Source organism: Manis pentadactyla, chromosome 14 (genome assembly GCF_030020395.1).
Source record: "Manis pentadactyla isolate mManPen7 chromosome 14, mManPen7.hap1, whole genome shotgun sequence".
NCBI lineage: Eukaryota > Metazoa > Chordata > Mammalia > Pholidota > Manidae > Manis > Manis pentadactyla.
The window spans coordinates 28987992-29010103 of record NC_080032.1 but is presented as its reverse complement, the minus strand read 5'-3'; the positions used below and the strand labels follow the sequence as shown (position 1 = coordinate 29010103).

The 22112-nt window shown below is 51.4% G+C and overlaps 1 protein-coding gene across 2 annotated transcripts in view; it reads left to right on the top strand.

Moving 5' to 3' along the window:
* The window catches only part of AACS (acetoacetyl-CoA synthetase), a 52134-nt gene extending 33253 nt beyond the window's left edge, over positions 1-18881 (top strand). Inside the window, exons 10-18 of one of the 2 annotated variants that reach the window (XM_036921802.2) lie at positions 500-624; positions 4162-4226; positions 4363-4485; positions 7926-8039; positions 9724-9849; positions 13467-13536; positions 13959-14017; positions 14846-15048; positions 17572-18881. In XM_036921802.2, the coding sequence (XP_036777697.2) occupies positions 500-624; positions 4162-4226; positions 4363-4485; positions 7926-8039; positions 9724-9849; positions 13467-13536; positions 13959-14017; positions 14846-15048; positions 17572-17709 (1023 nt within the window). In that variant the 3' untranslated portion in view covers positions 17710-18881. The remainder of the gene's footprint in view (positions 1-499; positions 625-4161; positions 4227-4362; positions 4486-7925; positions 8040-9723; positions 9850-13466; positions 13537-13958; positions 14018-14845; positions 15049-17571) is intronic. The other variant, XM_057491328.1, reaches the window with a different exon arrangement.
* Positions 18882-22112: the final 3231 nt, after the last annotated feature.

Sequence of the window (22112 nt, the reverse complement as noted above, 5' to 3'; positions counted from 1 at the left end):
TTTTCCCACGTCTCACCTTTTCTGGGTGTGAACAGGTTGTGCTGCATGCTCTGCACTGGGCTCGTTTTGCCACTTTGTCTTAGAGACCGTTCTGTGTCAATCCAGACCTCGTGCTTTTTCACGGCCACACAGTGGCTAACTTCTGAAAACTTGCCCGGTGCCAGGGCTGCTGTAAACGTTGATATGGGCTGACTCTTCAGTGTCCGTGCCCCATGGCGTCTGTGCACTGTATGGAAATAACCTCGCTGGGCCTCTCAGGTGCTTTTTCGTCCCGCTGTCACCGGCAGGGCTGACACTTCTTGGGGCACATGCTTGTGTCTATCCGTGTGATATATTCTCGATGTGGAATTGCCGGGGTGAAGCATCATGCAGTTGAAGTGGCTGGTCCTGGCCTGCTTCTGGCTCAGATTTTGGTGGATTTTGGGGGACACAGAGGCTGGGTGGCAGAGGTGGAGGAGCCTGCCTAGCTCAGTTTTCACTGTGCTCCTGTCTGTTCCAGGTTGGCTGGATGATGTGGAACTGGATGGTGTCTGTCCTTGGCACTGGAGCAGCAGTGGTCTTGTATGACGGCTCTCCGCTGGTGCCCACGCCCAATGTGCTCTGGGACCTGGTTGACCGGATAGGGTAGGTATTGAGACACCCCGCCCCACCCCAGGGCTGTGCTGCTGTCAGCTGCCTTGTGAATCTGTGTGCTTTGTTGAGAGAGTTGAGAGAGAGTGTGGCCATTGTGGACGTCCCCCTCTTGGGGGGCTGTGGGAGCACGTGGGACATGCCAAAACAGTTGAAGTTGCCAAGGAGGGTGGGCAGGAGTGGCAGCCCTGACAGGGACTGCCCTAGGAGATGGGGACTCTGCATGTCTAGCAGGGGCACCAAGGTCCAGGAGTGAGCTCTGCAGCACTGGGGGCCCCAGAGGGGGAATGTGATCTCACCTCTGTAACCTGGGATCTAAGAACAGCCAGAGATACTCAGGTGAGAGGAAAGCTGGGGGTTGGGAGAGTTCTGTTTCTCACAGGACTCCACAGCCCACGGGGAAGTTAGGGGACGAACTGGGCAGAAGGTAGACATCTGTCCTGGGGATTCAGGAAGGAGAGGTGTGGAGTCTGGTGTGGGACATTCACAGTGTTTGGACTTCCGGCCTGCCTGCCTCTGAGCCTGATGGTCAGGAGGGAAGCCCTGCTTGTCATCAGCTGCCCATGAGCACTGGCCACTGTCTCCTCATCTTCTCAAACTCATCACATGTGCTCAAACACTGTCTGGGTCCTGCTGACGTCCTTAGATGACAAGTGGGCATCTGAGCGAGCAGAGGTAGAGCCCGTTAGGATGGAGCATCAGGTCGTCGGCATTGTTAGAAACCGTCAGCAGACTGCTTCATTAGTGCTTCCTGTGCTGATGAATTAACCATAACTGGTTGTTATAGTCTTGCCACCACGGTTCATGGTAACTGTCGGCCTGATGACCGTGTTTCCAGGAGGGAGAACTAGAAGCCAGCAGAGCTCTGGGGCCCGGAAGTCAGCTGTGCTCTGAAATGCTCTAATGACCTGAGGTTCGAGTCTGTTCACAGTGGGGAGGCAGAAGGCGCTATGAATGTTTTTAAATCCCTGGCCATTAATATTTTAAATATAACTTTGCCTCGCCTGGGCAATATTTGAATCCTGACATTTGGCTCACAATATTAGTGAGGAAGGTTATTTCCTAATGAGATCATTGCAAACAAAAGATTAATGGGATGTATGGGGACATGGGGTCTTTAAGGTCTTTACCCTTTACACCTGTCTTGGGTCCTGTGGCAGACACTGTCCCTGGGGAAAGAGGGATGCTTATTGCTGATAAAGTTGAAGCATGAGGGTGCCAGGGAACCCAGGTTTGTGTGAGTGTGTTTATGCATGGCAAGAGCATGTTTGCACATATGTGTGTACCCAAAGATGAGTGAAAGTGTGTGAGTGAGAGTATGCACATGTGCAGGCGTGTGAGTGTGAGTGGGGAATGAATGTGTGTGCATGTGGAAGTGTGTGTGTGCACCTGGGTGTGCATGCATGCATGCCTGTAAACGTGTGCATGTTTGCCCTAGCTCTGAGTGGTCTGGTCGACAGGGCAGGCATAGACTGAGCATCTGCCTCCATCGGCCTGGTTGGCTTGTGCCCTGGGCACTGACTAAGATGCGACCCTGGCTGACTGCAGTGGGGGCTTGCTTGCGGGTAGACTGCAGTGGGGGCTTAGCGAGGTGGGTGCATCTCTGTAGGCTGAGCAGGGCCTCGGGGTGAGGGGTGCTCAGAAGGCCTGCAGGTCTCAAATCCCTGCTCCGACTGCCTTCTACAGTGAAGAGTGGGCACAAGGCAGGTGGGGCAGGGTGCCTTTGTCTCAGCTTTGTGTGCCTCCTGAAAATGGAGCAAAACTGCGTTGCACACAGTTGCATGAAATCCCATTGGCTGTGGCAAGGAAGCGGCTCTTCAGCCCTGGAGGGGCAGTGCTCTTCAGGGCCTCTGGTTTTTACAATATTGGTACGTTTGGGAATGAAGCTTTGCTTCTGCATGGAGGGTGTGCTGTGGGTGAGGGCAGATGCGGGGGACTGAGTCTCAGGCTGATGGAGCTCTCTGGCATGGGATGGTGGCCTTGGAGGACCTGCCGGGACAGGGCCTTATGGGGTTCTGGTGCGGGGGCTGCCTGATGCTTTCCAGCTGGGCAGCTGCCCCATTAGTGGGGGATTCCCAGCAATGCTCCCTGATAGCACACAGCTCGGAGCATACCCACAAGGGCTCCTGTACTTCAGGAGCTCATGTTTTTTTAACCATCTTATGCAAGCCCTGGAAATGGATGGGGAGGCCTGGCCAGTTCTCCAGAATCAGGTGGTGACTTGGGGCCACGGTGCCTGCTCAGAATCTGTGTACACAACCAAGGTCAGGGTTTGTGGAGATCCACCTGTGACTTAAACTCTCTTTAGAACTACAGAGAGCCATTGATTTCAGGAAGGAGAAGAGAAGAATAAATCCATGTTTTTCTAGTGTGGTTGGTGATTGGAGATCTGTACCCATGGCTGGGGTGGTCACGGCTGTGCAGGGCCAGGGGATCCACCAGCAGAGTGGGGTGGAGTCCCCAGTTTTCTGTGAAAATATAGTTTTCCCGAGGGTGTGACACCTGAGTCCTCAGAGATGATCTTGAATTCTTAATCAGGCTGAGTTTATGAAACAAATATGGGGGGACAGGGCAGGAACATGTATATTTTGTGCCTCCCCCAGCCTCCCCCTTCTCCAAACAGCCATCTCAGGGCACCCAGGAGGTGCCTGAGGCCTTCGCGGAGGGAGTATTGGTAGCAGAGTGGTCCTGGTGAAGTGAAGAGGATGTGGGGACAAGGACGTGGGAGAGATGGAGGCTCTGAGGGCCCCACCCTGCTGTCGGTTGCTCGGTTGTCTCCCTAGGACCTTGCCACCCACATCTGAAGGGATGAGGTTCTGCTGCCTAGAGGGACATGGAGGTGCCTTGATTTTACAGCCTTGGTTGAGCCCCCAAGAGAAAACATTCTTCAGTTAGGAGGAGAGTTTATGTGCTAAGGAAGAACTGCCGAGGAAGGAAATAGGATATCCAATGACGCTCTCCCCTTGATAACACTGTGATCTACACACAATACAACAGGTTGTTCTCTGAGTCCAAATGCAGTCAGGGTAAAGGACTGTAGATTCTAAATGTTCTAAGTTTCATGAAAATGGGGTCTTATTTAAGAACGGGGGATGGGTCAAGAATTCCAAGTATGGCATCTGTTCTAACAAAAGATGCTCTAGCTCTGTCCACCTCCCTGGAAGATGAAATGTGAAGTTTCAATTTGAAAGGCCTTGTTTATTTAGTTTCCCCAAGAGAAAATATTCTGCAGTTGGGAAGATAGTAGGTTTATGTGCAAGTGATTCTTACAAGTAGAGCCAGATGTGAGAGGCAGCCAGGATACCCTGCACGTTGAGTGGATGTGAAGACCTGTTCCAGCTATGCCCCAGAGTAAACACAGGTGTTGTGACTCCTTTCAGCTAAACATGAAGTATTAACCCAGAAAAGTGATCGGTCTAGGATTTTGAAAACTTGTCAGAAATGAGTCACTTATTTCAGAAAGCTTTGGTGCATGGAATATGTGAGAGCCGTGAAGAGTTTCTGGTGTTTTCTTCTCTCCTGTGCCCTTAGCATCACCATCCTTGGAACAGGAGCCAAGTGGCTATCTGTGCTTGAAGAGAAAGACATGAAGCCAGGTAAGCATGCCACCGAGTGTCTGTTCCCTGTTTTGCTGGTGGAGGGAATCAGATCTGCTGTACCACCTGTTTCTTGCACGTAAGCCAGACTGCAGGCGTTGGGTTTGGTTTTAACCTTTGTGACTCTTTGCCCTAGTGGAAACCCACAGTCTCCAGACACTTCATACAATCCTGTCCACTGGTTCCCCACTGAAAGCCCAAAGCTATGAATACGTCTACAGCTGCGTCAAGAGCAATGTCCTCCTGGGCTCCATCTCAGGTACGGCCAGCTCCCCTCTGTGTACTGGTGCCATGCAGGGCATCTGGGTAATCAGAGGAAGTAGGGACACTGCCAGGCTGGCCCCCATAAGTATGCACACCCTCTGACTGAGTAAGTCCACTGGCTTGAATTTCTCCTAAGACAACAATCAGCAGGGCATGTGTGCATGTATAGTTGATTCTCCTTGTGCTTGGTAATTATGTTCTAGAAAGCCGCAGTAAAAGTCACTGAGTTAGTGAAAACTGAACCATTTCCCTGGGGTGCGTGTGTGCATGTGTGTGGGGGCTATTCATACACATACATCGCATACATATGCAGCAGCTGGGCCTGTGTATATGTATATACTATGCATGCGCATGAATATACAATGTGTACATGTATGCATACATGTGCACACACTACTCTCACATCAATTGTAATCTTAAGTCTTAAAAATAACTCAACTCTCATATCAGTTGTAATCTTAAGTCCTAAAAATAATTCATCCTGTTAGATTTTTTTGTTTTACAAGAGAGAACTTTTGTTCAGAAGTGTTAAGGGACTTGCTTGAGGCTGCCCCCCTGACAGGGCACAGCACCCCAGGGATTCAAACCCTATCCAGCTGGCCACAGGGCCCACGCCTCGTGCACACCAACCCCTCCCATCTTCATCCTCTGATCCTTTCTGTAGGAGCTGAACCAGAGGGCCAAGCACCCTGCATTGGACCTCTGCTGAGTGTGCATGGCGGGCCATTCAAGTTTCTCTCCACATGTTCTTCATTGACCTTGAAAGCACCTTGAGTATTGATTTTGGGGTTACAAATTTCAGGGAATAGGAGAATGTGCAGATGCAGGATCTGTAAGTAATGAGGATTGGCTATATCTAAGGACAGTTATTGCAGCACTGTTTATATTAATTAAGAACTGGAAATCAACTGTATGCCCAGTAGAAGGGAATCAATTAAATAATTTATGGTACATCCTTACTTTATGCAGCCATTAGATATAAAATAAGTATTTATTTAGATGGGTATATATTTATTGATACTGAAAAAAGGTCATGATATGTTGAGTAAGAAAAGCAGATTGTTGAACTATAAGATGTGCTCATTTTTGTAGATTGGAAAAAAGGAATGTGCAGATGTGTCTGTGTACATTCGTATGTGTGCCCACTCATGTGTGTACATGTGGGTATTGGGATTTCATGTGGCTTTTTTCTTAAGATAAAGTTGTGCTTTGGAAAATGATTTGTGTATATGACAACAATTCAAAATCTGGAAAGGAAGTAAATAGATGACTCCCGCCACGCACCCTTATCCCTCTCTCCCTCCCCAAGGCAACCAAGTGCTTGTTTCTAGGCATAGATGAGGGTGTGTGAGAGACCAGCCCCTTCCATGTGTGTAACTTATGGCATGTGCTGTTCCATGTCTTCTTCTTGACAGTGTGACTTGGAGTTAATACCACTGCAGTACATTGAAATCTTTGGATTACTTTGCATTACAAAAGTCCCTAGTTCTGATTTTTCTATTTGTGATTTAAACATTTTCTAAAATGCTTCTTTAAAAGGTGCCATTTGTCTGGCCATACTACCCTGAACACTCCCGATCTTGTCTAAAAGATGCCACTGGCTCGAAGCCCAAGGCTCGAAGCCCAAGCCCCTGCCAGTGCTCTTCTTCCAGCTGATCCCGGGGCCCCATATTGGGGTCTCGGGACAGTTTGGGCTATCAGGGAGAGCAGGGCAGCACATGCGGAGCTCTGGCATCTGGTTAGGGTCCTGCCAGTATCTCAGAGGGCCTTGGGGCATCCTTTCCCTTCTGGGCCTCAGACCCCCCAACAAAAGGAATGGAGTGTACCGCGTGGTCTCCAGGGCCCTTCAGGCTGACACTGCCTGCCGCATGGACAGAAGTGCCAGGGCTGTGGTCGTTTATTCAGCAGAGTCATTTGGTGTCTTGGTTGCTGATTTCTGTCAATGTTTGCTGGTGGTGCATCTACTCAGTGGGATGCTGCGAAACCTTGAGACATAATGGCCTTGTGTGACCTGAGACAAAGCAGGCTCCAAGACACTCACCAGGGAAAAGCAAGAGAGTGCACAAGATGCTCCTGTTTGTATGAAAGAGGCTTGTCGCGTATAGAGCACGTCTGGCCACTGGGTGGAGAATCAGGTGCCAGGGAGACTCACTTCCACTCTTTACCCTCCTGGAAGCACTAAACCCTGTGCCATGTGCACTGCCTGTCCTAGCAGCCAGTTTATAAAAGCCTGGGGAGATGCACTTTGGTGGCGCCACTGAATGATTTGATGATATGGACGACGACAGTGTGTTTTGGGCTCAGAGCCTGTCAGTGCTGGGCTGGTGGTCTGGTGTCAAGAGCTACCTGGGGGGCAGTGCTCACACCTCTCTGGGGCCTGGTGGGCTGGTCAGACCTCGCTGGCCACTGAAATGAACATGATTCTCATTTTCATGGGACTGTCAGCTGGCACGAAGGACCCTGCATTTCCATGTTCTGCGTCTGGGAAGAAATAGTCATCCCAGGATGGTGGCCAGAATTAAGTCCTGCTGGTTGATGGAAGCATCAAGTTACCTTATGTGGGTCTTGAACCCCACTTGCCCCCAGTTCATACACACAGGGAATGATTAAGGAAAAAGCATTCTTTTTTTCAGTAGTGAAGATAGCTTTTAGGTATGCAGACAAGTATGAGGAGGAGCAGACTCTGTGTCCCATTGCCAAGTTTAGGGAAGGACACGTTCGGCCCACCCCGTGCACCTGCTGGCTTCCGCTCTGTGGTTGGCCTCTCCGCCTGCCCCTCTGTGTGTGTGTGTGACTCTGTGCTCACAGTGTACCCTGCAGCTCAGACTCCCTCCCTGCCCTGGGTGCTCGGGTGCTGTGAGGGGCAGGTTTTGGCCGTGGTAGGTCCAGGCTTGGGGGTCGGTACTGCTTCTCTGCTGGCATTGACTCTGACTTCCTTTCGAGCTTCCTCCTGAAGTCAGAGCATCCCCTTTCTTCCACATTCCCTCTTGCACGGGACTCACTGCCTGGACCTCAGGGTTTTCGCTCTTCTGACGGTTGAGTGAATGTAGACCTCGGCAGAGAGCCTTCACGGCCAGCCTCCGAGCCAGTGCCTGTGCGCAGCTCTAAGAGGTGAAGCTTCCCTTTTCTGTGAGCCAGGGCCTTGAATTTCAGTGTGACCGCGAGAGGTCATTTATCTAGTTTTTCCTGCAGCAGGAAGGCTTCGTGAAAAAATAAATCACCCAGACACGGATGGTTGGTTCCGTTTCTAAATGACCTCCCCCATTTCTCCCTGAAAAGAAGCTCCAGCTGTCTGGGAGTTTTCAGGATTTGTCTGGAGAAAGAGTAGTAGATATTTGTCCTTTGGAGTCTTTTTCCTTTGTTGTTCACTAATAAAAAATATAAGCAATCTGTCTCAGTCTCTGAATTTTGAACCTCTTTCTGTGTTGCTTGCAGGGGGCACCGACATCATCTCGTGCTTTATGGGCCAGAATCCCTCTGTTCCTGTGTACAAAGGGGAGATCCAGGCCCGGAACCTGGGCATGGCCGTGGAAGCCTGGGATGAGGAAGGTGTGGCTGCACCAACCGCTTCTCTTTCCGTGACCGGGGTGAATGGGTACTGGGTGTCAGTTCGCCACACCCACCTTTCACTTGTGGACAGGTGTCCTTCAAGCCTGGTTTAATGCTCACTGAGCCCCCCTCCTCTGTGCCCTTCAGCCTGCCCACCTGAGAAGGAGATGTGGGCTGGAGCACAGGTGCAGCAGTGCCCTTGGAACCCAAGCATCAGAGATGCTGAGGCAACCCTGCTGCTTTGCTAGCCTGACACCCTGACATTGACGAGGCCCCAGTGGGGAAAAAGGTGTTGACCTCTCTGCTGGTCTTAGGACAAGCTTTGATCCATAGCCTGTAGTGGCCCTGGGCTGCTAATCAGCAAAGGCTGATTGTGGCTTCAGCTGCAGACAGGGCTGGTGTGTGGTGTGCACTGTACAAGCTTGTGGCTTAAACTGCTTGCACCTGATGGAGTTAAGGGGGAGGTCATGCCAACCCCCTTTTGCTGAGACAGAGGGAAAGACCATAGCAGCTGTGGCCGGGCCAGGCTCGGGGTCAGGGGCCTGGAGAGTGCCGAGTTCCTCCTCCAGTTCACCGGAAACGTTGTCAGAGACCTTGCTGGGAATCAGTTCTTATCTTCAGAGGAGGGCTTTTCCCTTTTGCTGCCCAGAGTGATTTGCTCTTAAAAATTCTGCGTTCTACATGTCTTTTCTTCCCACTTGTGTCTGATCCATTTCTCCTGGGCCTGGATGCTGTTGCATCCCCAGCAGAGAGAAACGCTGTTTCTCCAGCTCTCAGATAAAGTTACTTGTGTGTCTTGTATCTTGTGGATTTGGGGACATGAAATCAGTTAGCTGAGGTGAAAGAAATCTGAATACTCAGGAGCCTCATCAGTTACATGGTGGAGACTCAGGCTTTTCCATATGAGTCCTTCCATGCTTTGCCCATGGAAGGTGCTGGATGACCTCACTGCTGCCGGGGGCTGAGTCATGGCAAGGGGTGCACTCCCACCTCTTGTAGGCCCCCGGGGCCTGTGCTGTGCCTGGAGCTGGAGACGTGGCTGCCCTGGTGAGAGGAGGTATGTCCCAGTGCCACTCTTCCAGCCGGCAGTTTGGTGATGGCGAGTAAAGGTGAGGATGTGTAGGTACCCCGTGATCGAGGAATCCACTCCCAGGACAGGACTTGGAAATGTGAGCAGGTGATACGTACAAGAATATTCATGGCAGCGTGGTTTGTAATCAAGAACAAGTTTGGGAACAACGTAAATGTGCCTCTTCAGGATGAATAGACTGCTGTGATCACACACTCTAGGGAGGTGAATGAGTCCCTAGATAGTGCTCTGGACATCAAGCAGGGGCCAGACATGCAGCATGATGCCATTTATGCAAAGTTTAGAAACATGCAAAATGATAGTATATTCATCAGAGGTGCATGTAGAAGTGGCACAGGAATTAAACATACCTATACCTGTAGGAATAATAAAACAGTACATTCACAGGGAGTTTGGGGGGCTGCATTGGGGGGAAGGTCATTTGGGGACCAAGCATGGCTTTTAGTGCTGCAGAGGTGCTGGGCGTGCATGTGTGGCTCAGCACTGTGCCTCTGTGTGCGTCTGAAATACTGCATCATCAGAAAAGCTGAGCAGAGAAGGGGAGACAGGACTGGGGTGTGTGCTCAGATTATTTTTTAATTCTCCCCAAACCAGGAAAGGCAGTGTGGGGAGAGAGTGGTGAGCTGGTGTGCACCAAGCCGCTTCCCTGCCAGCCCACACACTTCTGGAACGACGAGAATGGGAGCAAGTACAGGAAGGCATATTTCTCCAAATTCCCAGGTAGGTTGGGGATGTAGACAGAGCTGCCCAGACTCCTGCCTGCACTGGGCTCTCTGTGTCTCACTGTGGACTTGCTCATCCCCCTCTCTGCCCCACGCACATGCCCAAGCCTGGGAAAGCTGCTCACAGCTCATTCTGCCAGGGGCAGTAATGAGTTTTTGATCAATATCTTGTCACTTCAGCTTGAAGCCATCATCTGGAACTGTAATCTGGGTTTAGTTTCATCTTAACCACCCTCTGTGCCCATGGCCCCAAGCCCTGCAGGGGCCTGGCACAGGCCACTGATTTGCTTGTGAACGCAGAGGGCCACATGCTTACTCAGGATTGTGTCTGAATTCAGAGAGAACTGGTGTGTGCAAGAGGTGTCTGGCTTGGGGCTCTCCATCTCTGCCTCACCACCATCCAGTCCTTGCGGAGGTGGAGGAAGAGCCAGTTTGCTGGGGAATGATTTACAACCAGGCCTGTCAGTCTCACACAGACTGACACCATGCGGTTCGCCTTCTGACTGTGCCTTGCCCCAGAGCAGGGAAGTGTTTTATTTAAAGCTCTAGTTCCTGCCTTCATCCTATCTTATTTCATAAGCAACCTTGAGTTATTGCTGCTATATAATTTACAATTTAGCAACCCTTCTGTTCCAGAGTTATTTATATTAAGTACTTCCTTTCTGCAGTCTCTAGAAAGGTAATCTGATTTGTGTAAACCACATGGGTGACCGTCGGTGTTAGAGTCTGCCATGGATCCCTCCTGTTTCTTGGCCTTGCGTGTTGCACATTCTGTGCAAAAGCCATGGTATCCGGCATCACACCTCCACATGGGAGTTACAGGAGCACCCCTGATGTGGCCTGGCCTCCATTCAATACCTGTTGCATTTAAGCCCCACCTCAGATCCTGCCCATGTGCGGACGTCCAGACTGAGGCCCTGTAGAGGGAGCATGTATATACATATATAGAAAGAGAAATGGCCTTCAAATAACCCTGGAAAAGAGGGCAGAGGCTCCTGTCTTAGGCAGAGAGACCCAAAGTATTAGAACCTCAGCTTGAGGATTCATCTAAGAAATGACAGCTCTTCCTCTTCTGCAATACTGCACTTTGAAAACTGTCTTTTCTGTCACTTCTTACTATATATACAAGGGTTAACATGATAAATGCCTCTCAGGACAAGTCTTTAATTCAAAATAAGTCTTAATTTCAGAATACGTCTCTCCCCTTTTTTTTTGAAGCTCTGATGTTTTCTCTTGGTGAAAACAAATATTTCATGACCTGTTATATTTCCATTTTTGCCTTGGCTGCCAGGAAACTCAGAGTTGAAATCATTGCTTTGTTGTAGCAGTCCTCTCACCCTCCCAATGCAGTGCTTCTGATTTTCTTTAACTACTCTCATCATGTGGTTGGTTTAATAGGTAGTTTCCTCAAATACTTTCTGGGAGTAGGTTGGAGACATAAAGAAATAGAAATAGAAAAAGAAAGGCAGTTAAGATAATGCTTTTGGTCATGGACCAGGTGAACATAGGTTGAACCTAGACTTTCTTCAAGCCCCAGCACTGAGGGATTCTTGGACTCTGTAGGGAATGGCTTGAGGACAGAAGAAAGCATGCAAAAAAGCAAAGTATTCCTTCCTGCCAAGGCAGTGAACTCACAGACATCATTACCCCGCACAGTTCGGCCAGGTGCATGTGAACAGGCAGTGTGCCGGCATGGGAAGACACCTCAGGGAAGGGCTGGGTGGCCATTCATCCTGGTGTTTGGTCACTAGCCCCACCACTGACATGGGGGAGGAAGAGGAGAACCAGGCATGAAGCTGAGGAAGGAGTTTGTACTGCAGGCCCGGGCAGGGAAACCCAGAAGGACACCTTCGTTTCTTTGACAGGACAACCTGGCCTTGCAGCCACGGCTGCTTGTGGGTTCTTCCCTTGGACTTTGTGGCCCAAGAGATTGAAGCATTTCCTTTCATTTTCACAAGTGGCAATTTCTTCAGGGTAGATTGGCATCTTTTTCTCTGCATTAATTTCTGGGGCCTCGCATTAATTATCAAGCTCACAGGAGCCCCGACTCCATGCAAATCAGACTGTGTGTCAATCTGGCACCCAAGTTCCCAAATGAAAAAGGAATCCTAGGTGGGTGGGTGGGCGGTCCAGGCTCTGCTGCTGTGCCTGCAGCTTCCTGTCTTCCTGGGATTGCCCCTTACAGATTGGTTCTCTGCAAAACTTTGTCATATTGTTTGGGTGCCTAGGAGTGATGTTTTTCTTCCTCTTTGTGTAGGTGAGTCTTAAAAGTCAGATCAGAAAGAAAAAGGTCCATTCTTTGGCTTGAGGAGGAGGGAAGACCTTGAGGCCGGCAGTTGTCTTTTGCATCAGAATAGATGAGTGCATGAGGCCTTTGGCTCACAAGCTGCCCCCCCAAAGTCGGAGGGCTGCATGTGGTTGCACCTGGGGCTTCACTTCCCAAGCAGGCCTCATCGTGGCCTGCAGCAGCCTCTGGGCCAGGAAGGAACAAGGGGTAAATGGAGTGCATTGTTTCTGGGGTTGTGCCTCAATGATAAGTTGGAGCTGAGTGAGTTAGTGCTTAGAGTCAGGAGTGTCTCAAGACTGGGAAGGAAGACAGGCTGTCTGAAGACACAGGGGCTGGTTTTATTTGGTGTTTTCCCTTCCTGATTGCAGGGACTCAGGCTTACTTGAGGAGGCCAGGCTGCTGCTGTGGTAATGACTTCCCGGTCCCTGCAGAGCCGGTGGAGACATGCTCTTGATTATCCACACCCAGCTGGCCTCCGCTTATGGGCTGATCAGGGGCCACTGCAGTTGCCTTAAGGCCTACTGCCCACTGGAGGAGACCTCCAGCAGGTGTAATTGCCCCTTGGCAACTCCCTCTGAGGCATCGCTTCTCTTTACTGTTTGGTGTGGGATGGAGGATGTGCCCACAGCTGGACGTCCTTTGGGTATATTAGTTTGCTTGCACCCCAGAATGAGGTCCTCCTGTGAATGTCACCAGCCCAGGACCCAGCTGCACACTGTGGCCCACATAGGGATGTTCAGGCGGCTTCTATTCTTACCTTTTCCCTGCCCTCCATGTACCCAGGACTTTACCTGATGCTTAGCTCTCTGTCCACATGGCTGGTGCCTTAGCTTAGACCTACATTACTGGGACTGGTACAGTAGCATCCTGCCCGCTCATGCGGCTTCTGTTTATTCCATCCCAAGATTGGCCCTAACTCCTCCAGCTTCCTGAGGTGTGGCTGGTTCTTCCCCACCCTCCACTCAGCAGGCCCTCCCTGAAAGCTCTGACTGACCTCCTCTGTTCCCCCTCACATCTCACTGCTGGGTGCAGGCTCACCTTGGTGGATTCCCGCACTCCCACAGGAGTTTCTTACATGCTAATGCATGTCAGAACTGGGTATGCAGCAGCCCCACCAGTAGTTTTGCAGCTGCCCCACCAATTGGTGTGCTCCTTGGGGGCAGACTGGCTGGCTCAGTTCCACCTCAGCACCGGCATCCCTGCTTCTGGGCCTTGGCTGGTCTGTGGCTGAGTGTCCTGTTGCTGTTATGTCTGCCACAGACGTCTGTCCTGGCAGCCAGTCAGGACCCCTTCTTCTGGGGTGACTGAGCACTTCTGCCTCCCTGCAGGTGTCTGGGCGCATGGTGACTACTGCAGGATCAACCCCAAGACCGGGGGCATCATCATGCTGGGCCGGAGGTGAGGGCTTCTCTTCCCTGGAGACCCCCTTCCTGAGGCAGGGGGTCGGGGGTGCTTCCTATGTCCTGGGCCCTCCACCTGCCAGCCTGTGGTGTGGGCTGTCTTTGCCCATTTCTGACCCTTAAAGAACTGGGAGGGTGTGGGCATTGGGGTGCACACCACACCCAGGAGAGAGGGTCATGTGTGCAGGTGGGAAGGGACAAAGAGGTGACAGATGTCTCCACACAAAGGGGACTCCCGTGATGCCTCACTTTGAATTTAGAGGGAAAGAGGGAGAGAGGGGTGGCTGGTAGGGATGAGGCACTGGGGCGGGAGCCAGTGCCTGGATGGTGTTGCCCTGTGGAAAGGGGGTGACCGCCCCGCCTCTGTGATGTGCCTCACTCGGGAGCTGCTGTGTGCTTACGCATCGTCTCTCTTTCCAGTGATGGCACGCTCAACCCCAATGGAGTGCGATTCGGCAGTTCGGAAATCTATAACATTGGTATGCATTTTCCCTTTCTCCCAAGTTATTCTCAAGTCATCTGGGAAGGAAGGCAGGAATGCCCTAGTGGGCGCCCCGAGCCTGCTTCCTGAAGATCCAGCTCTGGCTCATTTGCCTCCAGGTGTGAGAATAGACATTTATGAGCCCTTCTTTCCTGAACACACCCCATGCACACTGCTTGTAGTTTATAAAACCTCAGAATGGACCGTTAAGGCCACACTGCCCACCACATTCCGGAACAGTCCACCCTGTTGGTGTGCTTGTTGGGTTGGTTAATTGTGTCTGCTCTTTATGGGTGAAGAAAGAAGCACAGAGAGGTTACATGATTGCTGAAGGTCAGACAGCACCATTCAGGACATAAAATAAAGTGCACCTCACAGCTACACAGTAGAGTCACCTGCAGGCCTTCAAAATGTCCCACTGAGGCCACCAAGTCAGCCTCCCTAGGAGGCAGCCTTGTGGACATCAAATTCTGAAGCCACGTCCGGGTATGTTTGTGCTGCCAGCCTGACATATCTGTGTCTAACCTTTATTACCCCACCGGTGGAGGCCCTGTCACAGGCCCTGCTTCCTTTTTATTTTTAAATAAACTGTAATTCAGTGAGGCTTGGGCATGGCTGCTTCTAAAATGGCAACCATCCCAGCTCAGCTGGGCACTCTCTGACTCTCCCTGTGATGGTGTCCTTCTGTCTGTTCTCCTGGGGGGTTCTGGAGGCTCCTGGGGGGCTGGGAGTAGAGCCCGGGGTCCCCATCAGGCCCCGCTCAGTGAGTGGGGAGGCTGGCCATGAGGGGACAGTGCAAGAGTGTGGGCCTGCTCTGTCTTCACAGTCGAAGCCTTCGAGGAGGTGATGGACAGCCTCTGCGTCCCCCAGTACAACAAGGATGGGGAGGAGAGGGTGCTCCTTTTCCTGAAGATGGCTTCCAGCCACACGTTTGAACTTCACCTGGTGCAGCGCATCCGCGATGCCATCCGCGTCGGCCTATCGGCCCGGCACGTGCCCAGCCTCATCCTGGAGACCAAGGGCATCCCGGTAGGCTGCCGGCTGTGACCCCTGCCCTGGCACTGGGGCGGGGCCATCGTCCCGCTCCAGGAACTCTCTCCAGAAGCTTGCTCATGCTTATATATAGTTGTCTAGATTGCCTGGCAACCCCACCTCTTTTTTCTTTCCTGCCATCTCTTTTTTTACCCTTCCTAAATTTCATTTAAAGCAACTTCTGCTGAATACCTATGTTCAGAGGGCAGGCAGGCCCAGCCCTGCACATCCAAATGGCTTTTCCCCAGTGGAGTTTTAGCATGGTCTCAAAATTATTAATGAGAAAAATAATTTTAACCTTTTAAAGAGCCACTGGGGTGCTGTTGCTCTTGCCTTTTAAAGTTCTGCCTTTGGAAAGAAGGTTTGAATCTATTTAGAGGCACGTCTCCAGAAGGCTGCTCTTGTTCTTATACTTTATTTAGGGAGGAGTGGGCCCAGATGGGGTCACGGCTTTACCTCGCATTGTTCACAAAGTGAATGCCGCTGTGACTGAGGGAAGAAACTTCCACATGAGTGTATGCACGTGTGCACTTCGTGTGGTCTAGACGGGCTGCCAGGCCAGGCTGTGTCTCAGGCCTACGGAATAGCTGTTCACTGCTGGGAGACGGGGCCAGTGGTAAAGCAGGGGTGTGAGGGGCATCAGAGACAGGATTTCTTGCATGTCACGCATTTCCTTTAAAGTTGGCTGTGTACGGGAAGGGTTGCACAGCCCCAGGTTCCTTGGTTGGTGGCTTCTGGTGGCTCTGGAGACAGCGGCTCTCTCAGGGAGTCAGTGACACTGCCCTTCCTGATGAGGGTCTGAAGCTTTCCTTCAGTGAGTCAGTTCTGTCTGCATCTGGGGAACTAGAGTTTGATGGTCCCCTTGGCTTTATTTCCTTGAAGAAGAACCTGTGTCCTTTGCTGCCCAAAGGTGGCTCCCCAGCTGCACCTGCTCCTGAGACTAGCGAAGCAATTTATTGGAAGGGGGAGGATCGTGGCCCACTCCTGCCCTTGGCCTGGTTCCTGTCCGCTTACTGCCAGGCACCTAGCTCGGTTCTGTGCTCTCTTCTCCCCAGGGGTAGTTGGCTCTTGAATGACACGGGTTTGAACTGCACAGGTCCACTTGGGCATGGATTTTTTTTTACAATAAACATATTGGAGGTCTTTTTGGAAGTTTGCAACAATTAGAAAAAACATTTTCTCTTCTATAGCTTACTTTATTGTAAGAATAAATAGATACAGCATGGATATAATACAAATATGCATATAATACAAAATGACATACAAAATCAACTATGTTATCGGTAAGTTCTAATTAATTAATAGTAGGCATGCTAATGAAGCTTTGGGGAATCAAAAGTTATACAGAGATATGTGACGGCATGGAGGCTGGTGCCCCTAGCGCCTGCGCTGGTGAAGGGTCAGCTGTACTGTTGCCTCAGTCTCCTCGGCTTGTGAAGTCATTCTGACAGTTGAGAGTTTTCAAATGCCCTTGTATTTTCAGATCCCTGTGGGCTGAACCAGTGGCAGACACCCAGGGAATTTCTGCCTCTCCCCATCCTCCTCACCCTAGGAAACAGCAGCCAGATTTCTTCTAAAATGATGCCTTGTTTGCTCTGTTAGCTGATGGAAGATATAAATTATTAGCTCCCATGAGCCATTCTTGGAGCTTTTGAGTAAAGCTTAGAAGCACATGAAGCATGTGAGACACACTTCAGGGCGAAGGGGCTGGTGGCACCAAAGTGACAGGCAGTCCCCAGAAGCTAGCGCTCGGATCCTTAATTAGTTCACACGTTGACTGTTCTTCAAATGAATGGATTTTTAATTATATCTCAGGTTAAAAAAAATAGCACCAATGTGAGGAGAGCAGGGCACTGGCAGTTTCACTAAAGGGCTTTGCCTTTCCAGAAGTTTCCTGGCCCCTAGATGCACCAACACCAGTGCTAAGAGCCCATTCATATTAAAGATGAATAAACACAGGGGGCACAAATTTTAGAGGGAGCTTTGGACATTCAGAGAGTTCAGTGAGGAGAAGAGTAATGCCCGACCTGCTCAAGTGAGTGGCCCTGAGGGAAGGCTTTGCGGAGGTTTGGTGAGGCTTGCTTCCCAGTTGCAGGTGGGGGATGAGGTCATAAGAAGCCAGCCCACTCCTGAAATAAAAGGAGTGGCTGGTCTTTATAATACAGTAAAGTGGAATAAAATAGGTGTAAATAATGAGTGGGAATGAAACACCAGGTGGGCACTCTGGGCGCTGTGTATGTGTGATCCTGGAACCTCACTCCAGCCCCGGGACCAGGCCTGTCCTCCCCACATTACATTCGAGGAGACAGACTCTGGTGTAGGACTTTGCAGTGTGGCGGCAGGAGTCACACCTGCTCGTCTTCACCCAGAGGCCCAGCTCTGTGCTGGTGGGCTGAGCATCCCTGTTCAATGTCCCAGGCTGAGGTCTATGTTTTGGGTTAGGTCCTGGACATCATAGAAGGGAGTTTCATCGTCAGGCTTAAATGCTGTTGTGTTTGTTTTCTCCACCCTTCCTGGCAGTACACCCTCAATGGCAAGAAGGTGGAAGTGGCCGTGAAGCAGATCATTGCCGGCAAGGCTGTGGAACACCGTGGTGCCTTCTCAAACCCTGAGACCCTGGATCTGTACTGGAGCATCCCTGAGCTGCAGGACTTCTGAGTGGACTGGCCTGCACGTGTTTCAGCCATACACGTTGGTACCATAGCTCATGTACACTCAAATGACTAATGAGCCCGCAGCACTTTCAGAGGGAGTGTGACCAAGTGCTTTGGGCCTGGGAAGAATAATTTCTGTTTTGTAGTTCTGTCGAGTGGGTGCCTGAGTCTTCTGTTCTAGAACGGAGTCCTGATCTTTGGAGCCGACAGGAGCTGGGGGGTGTCTGTTGTGTGCATGGCCATGCTTTGAGAGTGTGTCCTTGCACATGTGTGCTTGAATGCACGCGCTGCAAGGAGCTGGGGTGGCTTGTGCGTGCAGTCATAGCCAATGCCCAGTCACGTGTACAGTGCTGGCTGGCACCCGAGGAGCGCCTTGCCTTCAGTCTCACACCTGTGGTTCTGTTTCGCTTGTGGAGGCACAGACCAGTCTCCTCCCTTGATGGTGGTCTCCCGGCTCCGGCTGCTGTCCATCAGGGCCTGTCCAGCTGCTGTTGTGTGGGAAGCTGCCCCAGTGTGACTTAATGCCATCTTCTTAGAGATGATGGTTAGGACCCTGGCGGCCTACTGCCTCTTATGTTGTGTATGTGTCTTGGATGGAGTACATGTGGTCCCTAGTGGAACTGCGTGTCACACGCCAACCGAACCATACTTCCCAGAGAAAGCCCCTCTGGAGAACAGTGGATTTCATGCTTTAATAGGCTCTCTCTTTCACAGAGTTTGAGTGGTTTCCAAAAATTTTAATATTAATTATCTGGTGTGTGCATGCATTTGAAATGGATGCCCACCCTGTGGGTGGTATTGCTCATGGGGGTGCAGGCGAGTCCCCCCAGGCTACAGGTCGCTGTGGATCCCCAGAGGTAGGGCTGCCTGGCCTCAGGGAACGTGGCCTCACCACACTCCTCACCTTGGAGCCCCTGGAACCTTCCTGGCAACGTGGTGTCATCAGCAGTTGTAAATTGTGTCATGTGTGTGATAGCTGGGTGGTTTGTATGTACCTTTCAGTTCAGTATATTAACAAATTTCTGTAATTCTGTTGTTCATTTTTATATTTTTTAAAACTGAGCACAATGAAAAACTTTGTTGAATCCTTTTTCTTCTAGATTATAAAAATATAAGAGGAAAAGTACTATGAGGAATTTAATGCAATAAACAAACACATGTATGTGCACACACCTATGAATGTGTGGTGTGCTGGTGCTTCCTCTGAAGGAGGTGACTGGCTCTGTGGGCATGAGGCTGCTCTGCTGTGGGGCCAGCCGGGAGCCGTGCCCTGTGGGAGGTGTTTGGTTCACATGGTTGGGGCATTCCTGGTATGTAGCAACAGTCCCTGGTGACCAAATGGCCAATGAGGGCTTCTCAGAGTGAAGCCAGCACCCCAGAGGAGGATAATGTCTTCACCCAGGGCTCTCCTGAGGCTCGCAGCCACTGGGTTTCTGGACTGCAGTTCCTGTTGTTGGAAGAGCCGTGTGTCACTTGGATCGTGTCTGGATGAGGGTCACAGAATCCAGGCTCAGTGCCACAGGGCTTATTTTTCTCAGGTCACAGGAAGTTGGAGGCAGGTGTTCTGCTGGGGGCTGGTGTAGAAACATCAGGAGGAGCGGGGCTTCCGGCTCTGCCAGTCTTGGGATGCGGCCGCCCCACCTCTGGCCTTCCACCTGTGTTCCAGGCAGGAAGCAGGAGCAGGGTGGCTCAAGGGCTGAGTGAGGGGCAGGAAGCCCACTCCTCCTCAGGGTGTCCCTTTTTTTTTATCAGCAAAACAAAGGCTTTTTTGGAAAGCCCACCCAGTGCACATCTGCTTGCGCCTCTGGGACTAGACTGGGTCGCATGGCCACGTCTACTGCAGGGGAATCTGGAGAGCTGAGTTTTTTAAAACAGGACCTTTTTGTAGTAATGTCCTGTTGCTGCTTTTAACAAATTCCTACAAACTCAGTGGCTTAAAGCAACCTAAATTCATTATAGTCTGGAGGTCAGAAGTCTGACGCAGGTCCCACTGGGCGAGTCGGGGCGTTGGGAGGCTGAGTTCCTTCCAGATGCTCCAGAGAATCATTCTTTGCTTTTCCCAGCTTCCAGAGGGGCCCGCCCCTGGGCCGGCAACTCCTTCCTCCATCCTCAAAGCCTGCGTTGTCCGGCACCGCTTCCTCCCCCTTCCACGTGAAGGGCCTCTGTGATTACATGGGCCCCACGTGGATAATCCAGGATAATCCCCCTATTTTAACATCAACTGACCAGCAAGCTTAATTCTCCCTGTAGCCTTAAATCCCCCTGGTCATGGATCCTAACGTTCTCAGCGGTTCCAAGGGTTGGGACATGGGCATCTTCGGGGGAGGGGGGCATTATTCTGTCTTCCTCCCTTTGCTAACAGGTGGGGTCCTGCTGGTGAGGAGGCAGGGGAGAGTGGTCATCAGGAGGGCATGAGCCCTGAGCCGGAAGAACCAAGCAGGCTGGTCCCTTGGTTGTTGACTGTCCCAGGGCTGGGTGTCCTCCTTGTGTGGCCAGCCTGCCAGTCTCCCTCCCAGGGCTCAGGTCAGGCCTGGGACCTCAGGCCCACTCTTCTGGCTGGTGCTGGGAGGCCTGCTTCATATTGACTGTGCCTGAGGAATCATTAAGGCTTAATCACCATGCCCTTTTGTTCTGGCAAGACATCCCAGGCTGCCTAGACCCACATGTCCTTATTAATAAGATGAGCTGGACAGCTTCATTAATGAGAGACAGATGGTCTGAACAACAGCGACTTGAATGCTCCCATGCCGGCTCTCCCGTGACGTGCCTTGGCCTAAGCATCGTTCCTAAAAACCGCCATCTTCTTCTGCCATGGCTGCTGGCTGCCCCATACCATTTGCCTCTTCCCGCCACTTCCCCACCACAGTGTCCCACCAGCCACTAAAGGGGTGTGAGGACCTGCAGGGCGGCCTGGCCGGGGGCTGCAGGATGGTGTGCTCCTGAGCAGCTGCCCTTTGTCTGTGCCTGCCTGCCCACCTCTGGGGCCCTCTTGAGGCTGTAAGGCTCCTTCCCACATGCGCCACGCTCATCCCACCTTCCCAGCCTTGCAGATTCTCCTATGGTACCCCAGAGCGCCATGGCTCTGCTTTTGTGCCATGCTCATCTGCGCTGGTGTCGAATCTCCCTCTCTTGTTGTGGGCAACAAGATGGCCTGAACCCAACAGGGCTTGGGAAAGGCATCTCCTTGACCTTCCAACCCATCTGTCGCTGTGGATGCAGGAGGACAGAAGAGGCCCTCTTGGGTTTTCAGATACCCAGGGTGAGGGTCTTGTGGGGCATAAACTCCACTGAGGTTCCGGCCACATCCCCTCATCTGGGCTCCTGCCTTCAGAGGGAAAGTCATGCACAGACTTACAGGGATAAGTTGTTGTCTTAGGGTGCAGGCTAAGCTACTATAATGAGCACTCCCAAATCTGGCTCAATCAGGAAAGCACTTTCCCCTGTAACAGCCCCAAGGTAAGTGGGTGGACCTGGGGTGGGATTGGTGGCTTTCTTTGCAAGGCTAGCCTAGGACCCGGTTTCTTCCATCTGGTTGCTGCACTGTCCCCTGGCATGTGGTTTTGTCCGTGTGGCCAATGCTGGCTCCCTACACTCACATTGCAGCGCCTTTTGTTTCTGGTTGTCTCCTGACTGCAGTCAGCTCCGAGAAGGCCAGGCAAGGTGCTCTCCAGCTGGGTCGTCCCTGGCTGGATCCTGCCGTTCTGTAGCTGCATTCAGCCCGGGCTGGTGAGTGTGTGCTTGTAAAGGCAATACTTGCTTGTGTTTGTATCTCTGTCTGTTGAAGGGGAACTCTACGGTTTGTGAGACAAACCGGTTTTTATAACATTTTGGCTTTCTGTGTATGTGCATGTACTTTTGTATGTACATGTACACTTATATGTGTGTGCATATGTTTTTATGTGAAGGTGTGTATTTGTGTGTGAATGTATATGTGTGTGTGTGTAAACATGCAGATACATGTGTGGACGTGCATGTGTGTGAATGTGTGTGTCTGCAGTGAGATGGTGTGCCTGTCAAAACCTGGGCGAGAGAAGCAGAGAATGCAGTTTCTGTCTTAACCCAGGTGACTGAGTCAGGCCTGGCGTCCTCTCCTGGGCAGGCCAGCGGAATATTTCCCAGTCTTCATGTCCTGCCTGGCGGTAGCCACTTACAGCCATATGGCCTCAGCCTGGGGCCCAAGCAGTTTCCAGTGTGGGACAACTTTGTATCTAAATTAAGTGGCTTTTCCTGGGTGTTCTGCAGAGCAGGGGCTGGGCACTAACTCATTCATATCCTGGTTTGTCACTGGGTCCAGTGGTCATCAAGGTTGGGCTGCTGGTGCCACAGTATGTACTTCTCAGGCAGGGACACAGGTGGTCAGCAAGGAAACGAGAGATCTGACCAGACGTTGGCCAGAGACTTCTCCGA